Source organism: Sinohyriopsis cumingii, chromosome 2 (assembly GCF_028554795.1).
Source record: "Sinohyriopsis cumingii isolate HCF-2022 chromosome 2, ASM2855479v2, whole genome shotgun sequence".
NCBI classification, from domain to species: Eukaryota; Metazoa; Mollusca; class Bivalvia; order Unionida; family Unionidae; genus Sinohyriopsis; species Sinohyriopsis cumingii.
Window position 1 is genome coordinate 47,821,555 of NC_142962.1, and position 14,083 is coordinate 47,835,637.

Genomic DNA, 14,083 nt, shown 5'->3' on the forward strand with positions numbered 1-14,083 from the left:
ACGCTTCAATACCATCTGCATGTGGAATGTTGGTATATAGTGATGTTACATCTAATGATACCATTATTGAAATTATCAGATAGATGTGGAATAGACTTCGACTTTTTAATGAAAGTAGTTGTATCTTTAATGTATGAAGGAAGTGATTTCATTAAAGGTTGTAAAACACTATCAATACATTTGGATAGGATTTCTGCATACGAATTACAACCTGATATAATGGGTCTTCCTGGAAAATTAAAAGGTAAATTACGGTCAGGATTTTTATGAGTTTTGGGTAATATGTAGAACTGAGGTGTACGTATGTTAAGAGGGATAGTATCAAATTCCTCATATACGGAATTATTATTTTTCAGGTGTACGCATGTTAAGAGGGAAAGTATCATATTCCTCGCATACGGAATTATTATTTTTTGCAATCTCATTAATGCATGTTGAAATTTTTTATTTTATTTCTAACTGACATTCAACCTCTTTAACATAATCATCTTGATTCACAATAATAATAGTGTTTGACTTACCCTTTTTAATCACTATACTGTCGTCATTCATTAGATTATATTACAGACTTAATTTCGTCCTTATAAATTTTACTATGATATTGCTTTCATTTAGTTAATATCTCTTGTGTGATCGCGATATATATATATATATATATATATATATATATATATATATATATATATATATATATATATATATATATATATATATATATATATATATATATGAATCACGTAAAAGATGACTTAATTGTGTTATAAAAAGGTTATTTGGGTGACAAGCTTAGGGTTGACTTCTCCAAGCAATTGGGGCGACTTCTCCAACCACTCTTGGGCGACCTCTCCAGATATGTGGGGGCGAGTTCTCCGCATACCGACGTAACTTAGAGAAGTGCAAGCGATGGATAAATGCTCTCGCTTTCTGTCTCTGTCTCAATGTTGTTTCATATGGCAAATATTGCTCACCAATATTGTCTGGTATATCTTTTAATGTTATCATGCACGCCATTTTCACAGAATGTTTGTCGGAGGTTAAGACATTGTCAAGTCACATGTTTGGTAGGCGGAGCGATCTACCTTCTGGCGTAAGGTCAATTGGTAGGGCATAACCGACTTTTGATCTGGAAATCGGATTCTACCGGATAGTATGAACTTCCGATTAATCGGAGTCGGACAAGGCAGGAATGACCGATTCGGATAATAAAAATAATAAAGTTGAATTTCTATAGCACCGTGTCTAACACTGCGTGTCATTCGATAGTGCGTTAATAAAGTTAAATAAGAAGTCAGAAAAGTCCAATATGGTCAACACAACGGAGTGAAACGATAATACTTGAGTTAGACCGAAAGATTTAAATTTATTAAAATATATAATACAGTCCTACCCGTTTATGTCAACATCCTCAATAATGAAGGCATAATATTGAATACATTGACACATGCTAATGACGTATTAAAAGAAAATGATTCCGCAAGAGGCCAACTTTATAGGACCAAACAAAAGCCTGTTTTATTTTTATTTGACCGCGACATTAAAGCATGGCGGCAAGATCAACTAATTGTTGAATAAAGTACAGGATGGAACTGGCCGCTTGCTGACATAAATGATTAAGGCGGGAAAATAAAAGCCTGGCAGCAAGATCAACTAATTGTTGAACAAAGAATGGGTCGGAACTGGCAAAAAAATAAAAAATTTCATGGATTCTTTGTGGCTTTGAACTTCGTTGCATTTTGCTATAGTCCTGCCATATCCTTCCCCTTGTGACATCGGTGTGATATGCAAAACGTGTGTAACACGGTTTAAAAAGTTAATTTGAAAAACCTTTTAATTTAGCATTTCCGATTAATTGAATCGTATCCGGAATCGGAAAAATTTCATGCCCAAAATCCGGAATCGGAAATCAGTAGAAAAATGCTAATCGGTTATGCCCTATCAATTGGTGCAGATGGAGTTCTGGCTAGAAGATGACATATCCAAAATATAACTCCAAGAGTGAGGCATAAAAAAATATAAAAAGTCCCATCCCCATCTATTCTGACTGAACCACCCACCTAATAATTATTATTATAACTACTTCAATCAGCACTTACATGGCTGCTTCTGGACTATCTCTATGATCTTGTCCAGCCATTCATTACATTCAGCTGCTTGCACTGGGGTAAGTACCTCCACAAGATATCGACTGGCCTCACTGAAAGTACACAGGAAACAAACTATTGCTCGACAATATGTCACTGTGCATGTCAAAAACACATGCAGCTCTCCACCTATCTTCAAACACATGATTTCTGTAAATCCATTCATATCTAGAAAGGGGGGGTGGTTGTTTCAATATTCAAGTGGGAGGGAATTTTTTGGTCCCATGGGGGTTATTGTATAAGTAATTGACTTTTCATAAAGAAGGAAAACTTTATGTGCAGTCAAATTATTTACTACAAATAAACTGTTTATTTTGCAAGGATATGACACTTTTAAATATTAATTATTGCTCAATTAAAGGAAAGAAAGTCTTTTTGCAAGCCTAACAAGTACTTTAGTGACACGAAATGTTAATCACAGAAATTACAGAATGCTAAATTTGTATGGCTATGACACTTTGGCCGTTATTATTTTACTATTACTTTATTTTACAAATAATGTATGTCATTACAATTTTTTATTTCATTCTTTGTATTTTGTTGAAAAAGAAAGACCATGACTTTAAAAACTTTTTCCTGATTATTTCCAGGTTAGTGCTTAACCCTGATCCTGAACTTAAGTAAAAATTACAGTAGTTATATCCCTTGCCAACTTCCATTGATATTTAATGTTTAACTTCAAATGCATACAATTTGCAACCTGAGTATAAAAATAATCACATTTTTCACCCCTACTGTTGCTAGTATCTAGTAGCCTTGTAAATATCATCATTCATAAAACCAAATAAGACTAAAGTGATCTCTGCCTTTTTCCAGTTAGAGATAATTTTGGTGATCTTGAAACATTGGACTTTTTAATCATTTTAAAATTGAAAAGTTTAAACTTTTAATTAACACACTTTTGCCACTATTGTGCTGACATACTTTGAAAACATCAATATAACTACCTACATCCACCTACCATGACGTGGCAATAAAGACAAAACAATAATAAAGAACATTCTTTTATATGAGATCAAGGCAGAGTACCATTAGGAGTTCATAAAAACCAGAGATTAACACATTAACCTCTGGTGACGAGTTGACATGGCAGGAGGTGGTAACATGCTGCCGAGCTCTGTAGCATCAAGGTCATGCATGATACACTAAAGTGGGTGTTATTATAGAAAGGTAGACAGATGTAGCTCTACAATGATACCAAATTGAAAAATGATGTTTGCAATACAACTAGGCATTAGGTTATTGGAGAATCACCTGGAAGTTGATGTCTTAAGATGTATTCAGAAATAGCTTTCAAAATGTGTTTCCTACTCGAATTTCAGGCGAAAACGACAAAAGCCTCCAGGAGTTAATGTGTTAATGTTCTTATTAGAAATTTCTTTCTTTAAAAATCTTTGTTCGTACACTCTGCCTAATAAGCTTGGATCATTGTCCACCTCAAGAAGCCTGAGTTTACATGCTCTGAGTAAGGTTGAAGTCACAGCCAGCAGTACATAGTTCATACATTAGTAATTTACCTCTATAGGTGAGTCTTCACATAAAAAGCATGCAACATGCATTCCACTCATCTAATTAGTTTTGTGACTGATGTTACTAGGTCTTAAACTAAGTAACAGGAAAGAGCAAAATCCAACAAGTTGTATAAATTCCTGGTGTCAACAAAACATACGTTATGACTGAGTACACTATTATTCATAGAAACTATCTATATGGCTTGTAAGAAATAGAAAACAAGTTGCTGGTGTTACAACTCTACGGCCTTAAATTACGTAACAGAAAACTGCGAAAACCATCAAGTTTTGTAAAATTCAACAAATAATTTATTTCCCTAAAAAACAAAATACCATTTAAAAAGAAGTTTCATTATTGTGAAATAAATCCCAAATAATCTTAAATTTATTATCACAAGTCCAAATATATAGAGTTTCAACTGAATTCAGGTGGTATTCCAAGTAAGTTCCAATACTGAATGTACTGGCTGCCTGTAGTCTCGAATGTGGTAATGTGCCAATGACATGAATCATGACGATGTTCTAACAGTCGTTTGATGTATCACAATAATACAATCCAAAAATGTTACTGAATGAATTGACAATAATTCCAAAATAATGTTTCTGTTTAAGAATATTAATGATGAGCACATTGTCCGAGACTCAAACCCACACAGACAGGTGAGATGGCAGTGATCCGTAACGGAATGAACTTTAGACCACTCGGGGCCCCGGTCATCATGGTTGTGACCAGAATAGTCCTATAATGTAAGATCTTGGTCTTGAAATTTTTGTTTTGAGCATCGAGGTCTTATTGTTCTAAAAGACGGCACTCTGTAGCATGTTTTCATGTCGACAGACATCGTAACAAAAAGTCAAAGTTTCAAGGAATATCTCACATATTTGGCAGCCCATAATGGCACTTTTCAACAAATTAAAGCTATAACATATTAGCCAGAATTTACTTACTCTTGTATCTTTTTCCTAAAAAATTCAAATTCTCACACAAACAAGTGGTCCTCTATTCATGTTTCATTGGCCTATACTTCAGTTGGCTGAAAAGCCATGGAAGCCGGGAATGCTGCAATGGGGTTAAGTTGAAGTATTATTTTTAAAAAAAACGAATAAAAAGATATTATGCCTATTGGAGCTGTAAGCAACATTTCATTTCATTCAAGAAACACAACCCCCCCACAAGAACCCTACTTTGGCATACCTCAACTACCATCGCATTGAACCAAATTCAAATGTATGTCAATGGAACATGAAAACTTGTCCATTTGCTAGTGTCAGATTTTTATTCCACCAGGATAAAAACAGCACAGTAAGTATTTCAATTACACATCAATTCGTGGAAGAGTGTCAATATGGGCTTCCAAGTGTGAGATATTCCTGAAACTTTGACTACTCGCTTCGATGTCAACATCAGAACAGACTATGCAAGGCCTTAATTTGGGCAGTAAGACATAGCACTATAACATAAATACCATGAGATACATCGAAAATGCTGAAATTGGGTTAAGCTGAAGTACGCTTCTTTTCGTTAAGGATTCTTATCATCCTTTTAACCTATTTTGGTATTCCCTGCTTCCACCGCATTCCAGCCAACAGAACTTGAAAACATCTCCATTTGCAACAGCATAACTAGGGGGCGCTTCAGTCGGGCAGTGTCACCATCTTACTACTTTTTACGGGACTCCCATTTTTAAAACCTTGATTGGATAATTAAAATTCACTTATTTCGAACGTTTCCTACCTTAAATATTTTCAGCATGTTTTTTAAGTTTTCTAATTTTATGGTGTTTGTTTTTGTAATTATATCATTATGTTTTTATGTTATAGGTGTTGTCTAATGTTGTAAAGCGCTTAGAGCTTCTAAAGATTAGGCGCTATACAAAGTCCTCATTATTAATATTATGTCATAACCTGTGCAAAGGAAACCATTTGGCTTTTCTTTTAAACTATGTTTATTGATAACAGTTTTATACAGCTCAGAGAACATTTCCTGAAAAATCCACAAAATATGTGGATCAGGGTGTTTCACGTGGGATAGATGTTAATTGATGTAGACTGATTAAGACTTTGTAAGAAACTGCTACTACAGTATTTATGTTATTCCTATTATATTGGCAGTGTCTTCTAAAAATTCATGGTGTGCCTCAAAAAACGCTAGAAGCAAAAGTGGCAAAGTCACTTTATAGTGTGAAGACTAGACTTTCATAGTTTGGTAAACTGGCTACAAAAACACTATTCCAAATACTGTATACTACAATAGCACAAATTTTTATTAATGGGTCGGAAGTCTTGGGTTTCTACAAAGCAGTTGACATTAAAAGTTGTAATCACGTCATTCTGCAAATGTAGAATTGGTGTGTGTATGTGTGTGTGTGATTTGGATTTTTAACGTAGCTTTAACAATTTTTCAGTCATATCGCTATGATGTCTGCAGTGTGACAGTTTATAGTGATATCTAGCACTGGGGCATCATGCCACAGACATGTAGCATCATGTCCCACCCAGTCACATTATCCTGATACCAGGCCGACCAGTCGTAACATTAACCTCTTAATGATGAGCGCCAAGCGAGGCAGCTGTTAGTACCATTTTTGTAAGTCTTTGGTATGACTTGGCCAAAACCCATGACCTTCCGCATCCGAGGCGGGCACTCTAACCATTAGGCTACAAGAGGTTTGTAGAATTGGTATTACTACATAGATTATTTGAAATCTTAGTGTTAGCCTGCTTGTCTTGGCATCCGTCCGTCTACAGGAGACGATGGCATAGTAACCTTTTGTTTATCCTTCTTTCTAGCTCTCTTTTCAGCTTGTTTTATTTTTCTCTCTTCCTCTGCGTTTTGAACTCCCTGTCTGACAGCTAGACGCCAGCTGGAACAGTTGTTTGCACAGCTCTCCCAGTCGTTGACATTGATGTTTGCCGTCTTCATATCCTTCTTGCAGACATCTTTGTAGTGCAGATGTGGTCGTCCAGTTGGTCGTGCACCTTCTGCTAACTCCCCATATAACAGGTCCTTGGGAATGCGGCCTGGGTCCATTCTCTTGACATGGCCAAGCCAGCGAAGGCGCCTCTCACTGAGAATGGAGAACATGCTGTTCATGTTGGCACGTTCTAGAACCTGTGTTGGGTACGTTGTCCTGACACTGGATGTGCAGAATGCGCCGCAGACATCTCAGGTGAAAGCTGTTGAGTTTCCTCTCGTGTCTTGCATAGGTGGTCCATGTTTCACTGCTGTAGAGAAGTGAGCTGAGCATGCAGGCTTAGTCGACACACAGTTTGGTCTTCTCTGTGAGGTTGGGGTTGTTCCAGACCCTCTGGTTAAGTCTGGCCATCACTGCTGCTGCCTTGGCAATCCTGCCGTTCACCTCAGAATCAATGAAGAGTGAGCTGGAGATGTTAGACCCGAGGTATGTGAAGTTCTCGACAACTTCCAAGTTGTACCCATCAATGGTGACAGAGGGAGGGGAGTCTGCGTCCTGTGCCATGACGTTCATTTTCTTCAAACTGATGGTCTGTCCAAATTCCTTACAAGCATGGGAGAGGCGGCATACCAGCTGCTGAAGTCCATCTTCCGTGTGTGATGTCAAGGCTGCATCGTCGGCAAAGAGCAATTCACAGATGAGTACCTCTGTGACTTTAGTCTTACCATGGAGACAGGTGATGTTGAACAGCTTGCCGTCAGCCCTGGTATGGATGTACACTCCCTCGCTGCAGTCCTTGAATGAGTACTGGAGAAGCATGGAGAAGAAGATGGCAAAGAGCGTCCGCGCAAGGACACAGCCTTGTTTGACTCCGCTGATGACTGGGAATGCTTCAGATGTTGCGCCATTGAAGCACACTGTGCTGTGCATGTTCTCATGGAACGACATGATGACAGCAAGCAGACGTGGGGGGGGGGGGGGGCAGCCGATCTTCTGCAGAAGTCTGAAGAGTCCACTCTGACTAACCAGGTCAAATGCCTTCGTCAGGTCTATGAAGGCAATGTAAAGGGGCATCTGCTGCTTGCGACACTTCTCCTGCAGCTGACGTAGTGAGAAGATCATGTCTACAGTTGACCTGCCAGCTCAAAATCCACACTGGGACTCTGGATAGACACGGGAGGCTAGGATCTGCAAGCGCACCAATGCAACACGGGCGAAAGCCTTTCTGACGATGCCGAGGAGGGAGATGCCCCGATAGTTGTTGCAGTCGCTACGGTCTCCTTTGTTTTTATACAAAGTGACGATGTTGGCGTCACGCATGTCCTGTGGGATGTATCCCTTTTCCCAGCAAAGGCAGAGGAGTATGTGTAGGGGCTGGAGCAGTGCTGGTTTTCCGCTCTTGAGGACTTCAGGCGGAATGCTGTTGCTTCCAGGAGCCTTCCCACAGGCAAGGCAATCAATGGCTTTTCTGAGCTCTTCCAGGGTGGGCTGTGTGTCTAGCTCCTCTATGACAGGCAGGTCTGGAATGGCGTCCAGGGCAGTTCCAGTGACATTGTTTTGGGTTGCATATAGCTACGCATGTTCAAAAATGGAAGCTTCCCCGTAGTGGCAAATATAGGTATGTATACAAAATACCCGCTATGTTGTGTTATGTATATTTGATTTAATTTATTTTTGACTTAATTTAATTGTTTGTTTGATTGTTAGTTTTAATTTTTTTTAAATTCCATTACACACCATTGTAATGTAACTTTATTTACTGGATTTGATATTGTTCAGTTCTGATATCACTATAAACTGTCACACTGATATTTCTTTTATTTTCAAAGTAAACAACTAATAATAGAAACTTTGTATATAATGCTGACCTAAGACGACCCATTATATCAGGTCGTAATTCATATGCTGAAAACCTATCCAAATTTACTGATAGTGTTTTACAACCTTTATTGAAATCATTTCTTTCATACATTAAAGATACTACTACTTTCATTAAAAACCTGAAGTCTATTCTACAGCTATCTGAGTACTCAATCCTGGTTTCATTAGATGCAGCATCACTATATACCAACATTCCGCATGCAGCAGGTATTGAAGCGTGTAAATATTTTCTTGATAACGATCCTAATAATAGCATACTATCTAGTGAAGATATTTGAAAAATAATAAAACGTATCTTGGAAAATAATTATTTTCAATTTAATAATATGAATTACATACAGATAATGGGTAAGGCAATGGGTAGTCCTATGGCTCCTTCATAAGCTTCCCTTTTCATGGGTAAATTAGAAAAGGATTTTCTTCAAAACAAAAAATTAATCCATCTGTATGGTTCAGATTTTTAGATGACATTATGATCTGGAAAAATGCAAACATGAAAGAAAGTACTTCTTTCAGTAGTGCTAATACAAAGGAGGTATCTTCTCTGTGTGATAACACTAACTGCATATCAACTGATTTGATTTATTTGATAACCTGTAAAAATGTAGCATGCAATATATTGGACAAACACTTGAACAAGTTTCTAAGAAAAAATTCATAATGCTTTCATATAACAAAATTATAGAGATCCTCAGTTTTCCTCTAATATTTCAACACAATTTAACACTAATAATCACTCTCTACTTGATTTTTCTTTTATACCAATAAATACTGTGCATAGTGGCATGGATAGACTCATAAAAGAAACTTACTGGATTCATAAGTTAGATACTTTGTACCCTAATGGACTTAATGCCAATGCAGTAAATAAAATTGTATTTTTTTAATATAAAATTGCTATATTGTATATCCTTTATAACAATATAATTATATGTATGACTATTTGTCTAAATTTTATTTTATTATTTTACTAATTCAAGTTTTCTTAGAGACTTGTGTATCCTTTAGATCCTGTCATATATATATATATATATATATATATATATATATATATATATATATATATATATGAAAACAAAGTCATATGGACAGCGTTCTTTTGCATACCAGGGCCCAGCAACGTGGAATGAATTGCCCACTGAACTCAGACACAAAGACACAGTGATCCCGTTCAAGAGTGCTGTCAAAACTCACTTATTTCGACTGCAAGAACAAACTTAAGGACCTAATAATCTTTCCTACATAAAATATTCTCAGCATGTTTTTTAATTTCATGGTGTTTGTTTTGTAATCATATCATTATATCTTTTTATCTAGGTGTTGTCTAATGTTATAAAGCACTTTGAGCTTCTAAAGATTAGGCGCTATACAAATTCCTCATTATATATATATATATATATGTGTGTGTGTGTGTGTATTATGACAATGTATATAATTTATGATCTTACGTAATGACATAAATGTTGTTTTAAAATAAAAGACGTCATCTGTTTCTTTCAAAACATTTCGTGTCTGAATAATTATAAATTAAAAGCAAAACTATTTACACATAATTGTATGCGTTTGTGTTGTTTTTTATCACAATTATTCCAACCCACACGTCGTTATCCATATTCCAACATAATAGCAGACCATTCTTTGTAACAGTTGATTTAACTATTTTCAATGGAATTTAATCTTGCCTCTTATTTTAGTAATATCTCAACTATATCAGCAAGTACCCTTTTTAATTAATAGAAACAAACCAGAGTTAGAAATACTGAAATGGTTTCACTGAAATACGTCTTTATTATCTGATGGCTTCAAAAAATGGGGTGGCAATAATAATAATAATAATAATGAGGACTTTGTATAGCGCCTAATCTTTTGAAGCTCTAAGCGCTTTACAACATCAGACAACACTATAAGATACAAAACATATAATAATATTATTACAAAAATAAACACCATGAAATTAGAAAAACATTAAAAAATAAAAAAACATGCTGAGAATATTTCAGGTAAGAAACATTATTAGGTCTTTAAGTTTGTCAGAGTCAGAGGAAACTCGGACTAATGACTTGGTGTGCAGTAAACGAGAATCATAGAATCAAATTTCTTTGTAAAAAATATATATATATTTTAAGAAAAAGTACATTAATGATACGAAATTCATTGTTTTCTTGCAAATACGAACCTACGCAAGGTTAGTCCATGAAGCTTGAAAGCCGCCGTAATTATCGACTTCAAGATTGCCGCCATTTATTTTACTCCCATTCGGAACATATTTAGATATTTGAGCGGGACTAAAATATGCTTCGGGTATGATTAATGTGCGAAAAGGTGCGAAACGTTGCGAAAAGTTACGAAAAATTTAGAAAAATTACACAAAAAAACTTGGGAAAAAAATACACAACAACTTAATGAAAGCTAAGACGAGAAAGGTTGCCTTGAATTGATTATTTAAGCTTATTTGTTCCCAAATTTTGGTCGCTCAAAGTTACAACAAAGTCATTTTCTCGACATTTGTTTTATTAAAACAAGTAAGTAATGGCAAAGGTTTTCGTTATCTTCATTTGCATCAGTGTAAATATATATCTGGAAACTGCCATAAAAACTTGATTTTGGCTTCGAAAAATTAAGTTAAAACGGGTGCGAAAAGTGCTTCTAAAATCTTAATTTGTAGATTTCTTTCAAACGGCATACATATTTTAAATTTAAACACAAGTATTTATGCAAAATATTGTCGCTCGTTTTTATTTTTTATTCTTGTTTCGGTTTTAAATTTTCTTTTTCCTTCGGATGTTGTTCCTAATGGTAGTAATGTTTTTAATTTTACTGTTTTTCACGAGCGTCCATCCACCGTATTTTGTTGATATTTTGTCCGAATGTTAGCTAGAATTCATCCGAGTATCATGTGACGACAGTCGGCACATTGTGTGGCTATGTAACTATTTTATATAGACTGCACTTTACAGTTTGCATTTCGGACTTGGCTTATTTGATGGTGTTCTAGACCATTGTGCCCACTTTCTTCGAATTTGGTTCGGTATCCGACCTGCAGAAGGAGTTCTGGTTGCAGTTCTTCTGCCATCTATTGAGTATATCATATCTGGATGGTCTTTACCGCAGTCCGTGAGAAATCTTTTTTTTTTTATCCCGTGTTCTTCCATCCTTCTGGCCCATTGATCAATGTCGACAAGGTGGTGTAAATATCTTTCACTGAGGCGATAATTACCCATGTTTTTCAGGGAATGACGTCTCTCTTCCTGCTCACTAATTGCTGATGTTATTTACACTCTCTGAGTTGTTGTTTGTCCATGTGCTTATAATTTTGCCGTTGTTTACCGGATCTATGAAGTGTACTTTGAGTATTAGATACAATCTTGTATCAAAGTAGGTGCGGGACTTTCTTTTGCAGGCATGCCAGTCTTTGTCACCGATGACGGAACGTAATTGGTTTAGTCTTTCTTGGTGGGTGTCAACGTCTGTTTTTGTACAAGACCATTTGAGCCAAACACTAAATCAAGAACTTCCTGGCGATCTTTTAACGGAAACCCAACTATATCTTCCATTTGTCTGTTTGCACTCTTATTTAGATGGCGAGTACAAACAACGTGTGTGATACCAGGCAAACAGCGTTTTATAGCGATTTTGAATGCCAAGTCCTCATCTGTGCCGGTTGTCAGTAACTCGAGCTAGTTGTCTGTCAAGTTGTCGGCGACGTCATGGAGGAATGTAGAATATGCCTTGGTGCTGCAGTTGGTATGGATGAAAGTTGGGCCGAACACAGTCGGATGGTCATCTGTAGATCGCCTTTTATTTTTTCTCCAACGGAAAGCTTTGTTCTAATATATATGACGTTTTTCGACGGATGTTTCACGAATGCATGATAAGTTCGTGACGAGAATTTTCCAATGTATTCGGCAAGCGCGATGTTGGTTGCAATATCAGGAAGGAGATTACGAGCTTTCTGGAACCACGTTATCCGCCGCTTGAACTGATCGGGTCCTGATGGAGCGCTCTTTAGAGTTTGGTAAATTCTGAGAACGTGTATGATATCGCTTGCTAATGGTTGTGGTTGTAATGACTCGTAGATGAGTTTTTTGTTGACGTTTCTCTCGACGCAGTACACATCTTGGCGTTTAACAATGATCAAGAGAGCACCATTTCTTTCAATAAATGTTGTGGATGGTGATGCACACTTGGCCCAAGCGCCACAGACGTCCCAGAACTCGGACCTTTTCCCCGAAGAACGTTTCATGATGTTGTCGACGTTACGGATAATAAATTGCATGCCTTCTTATCTTCCAGACGGGATCTCTTGTAGAACAACCTGTGGATTTTTCATCACGCCCATGAGATCCATAAACTTCTTTAAAGGACCTGGCACGAATTCATCAAGGTATAATTCATGGTCTTTTTCGGAATCAGTTGCAGTGATGTCTGTTTGTGAACTGAGTATTTGTTCAAAGTTTATGTCAGGTACAGGATCATCTAGTGATTTTCTTCCTGTTTGTATTGGAGATGACTCTTCCTGTATTGTAGATAAATTTGGAACGTACGTGCAATCGTCATTTAATTCAGAATCGCACATTTGCCGTGAGGCGTATCCCTCTAATTGTCTTCTATTTATGAAGCTGGTTGGGATGGTGGAATGTGAATGTCTTCCATAGCAGGCTCCTCCGACCATGTTGTAGATCCCAACCCGGTTTCACGGATACGTTCAGCGTGAGTCTTTACCGCCGATTTTGGTGATTTAGGTGGGGCAGTGATCCCAATATAATCCGATGTCAACTATACGCGCACGGACGTTTGTATCAGTGATACCAGGGGTACAAAGTGGTTGGGAATCCACAGTGTTTTTATTTTCTTGTCGGTGCCCTTCTTGCTTGCAGTATTTGTGTTTGTCCACATGATGATTATGGTTGGTTTCTCTGGATCACAGAACATTGGTGTAAATACACAATCCAGCTTGTCAAAGTTATAATCCTTCGACCCATTTATTGCAGGGTACACTAATTCTGCTTTCAAATGTAACAAATTTGATAAGGCCATCATAAAAAAAAACTGATACAGGCTTTCCAAGAGCTGAATACTGCAGACATGCATCGTGAAAGTCAGGCGAGCACAGTGAAAAGCCTGACTACATGGGATGTTTCTGAATTTTGTCTTTGATTAGGACAAGTTCGATGCTGCATCTGTAACGGGGTTCAATACTTCTTGATTCGTTGCCGACGAGATAGATGGAAAAGGAGCTGAACAGGCAGTCTCCGTCACCTGTACTGTACAATGCAGTTTTTGAAAACATATGGTAAGCCGATATGATAGTATTTGAGCCTGGATCCTGTCTGAGACCTTTAAAGTTTGTATGGACTGGGGTGTCTAAATCATTGTTCTTTATAAAGAGATGCTCTCTTTCAGCAGCTACTGTCAAGGACTTTATACCTTCCCTAGCACTCTGAAAGCAAACAAAATCATACTCAGTGACATCATCAGTATCATTATTGAGATCATCATCATAGTCATCAGCATTATCATCGACCACTCAGATGGCCTAAGTGGTCAGAGCTTCCGCCTTGGATGCGGGAGGTCTCACGTTGGAACCCAGGCCGAGTCATACCAAAGAATTATAAAAATAGTGCTATCAGCTGCC

General features: G+C 37.1%; 1 protein-coding gene across 1 annotated transcript in view; it reads right to left on the reverse strand.

Moving 5' to 3' along the window:
* Positions 1–10,704, reverse strand: part of LOC149804781 (DNA polymerase epsilon subunit 2-like) — a 104,681-nt gene extending 93,977 nt beyond the window's left edge. Inside the window, exons 1-2 of the mRNA XM_089944446.1 lie at positions 10,625–10,704; positions 2,094–2,194 (exon numbers count right to left, since the gene is read on the reverse strand). Of these exons, the coding sequence (XP_089800572.1) occupies positions 2,094–2,194; positions 10,625–10,689 (166 nt within the window). The 5' untranslated portion in view covers positions 10,690–10,704. The remainder of the gene's footprint in view (positions 1–2,093; positions 2,195–10,624) is intronic.
* Between the last annotated feature and the right edge of the window lie 3,379 nt (positions 10,705–14,083).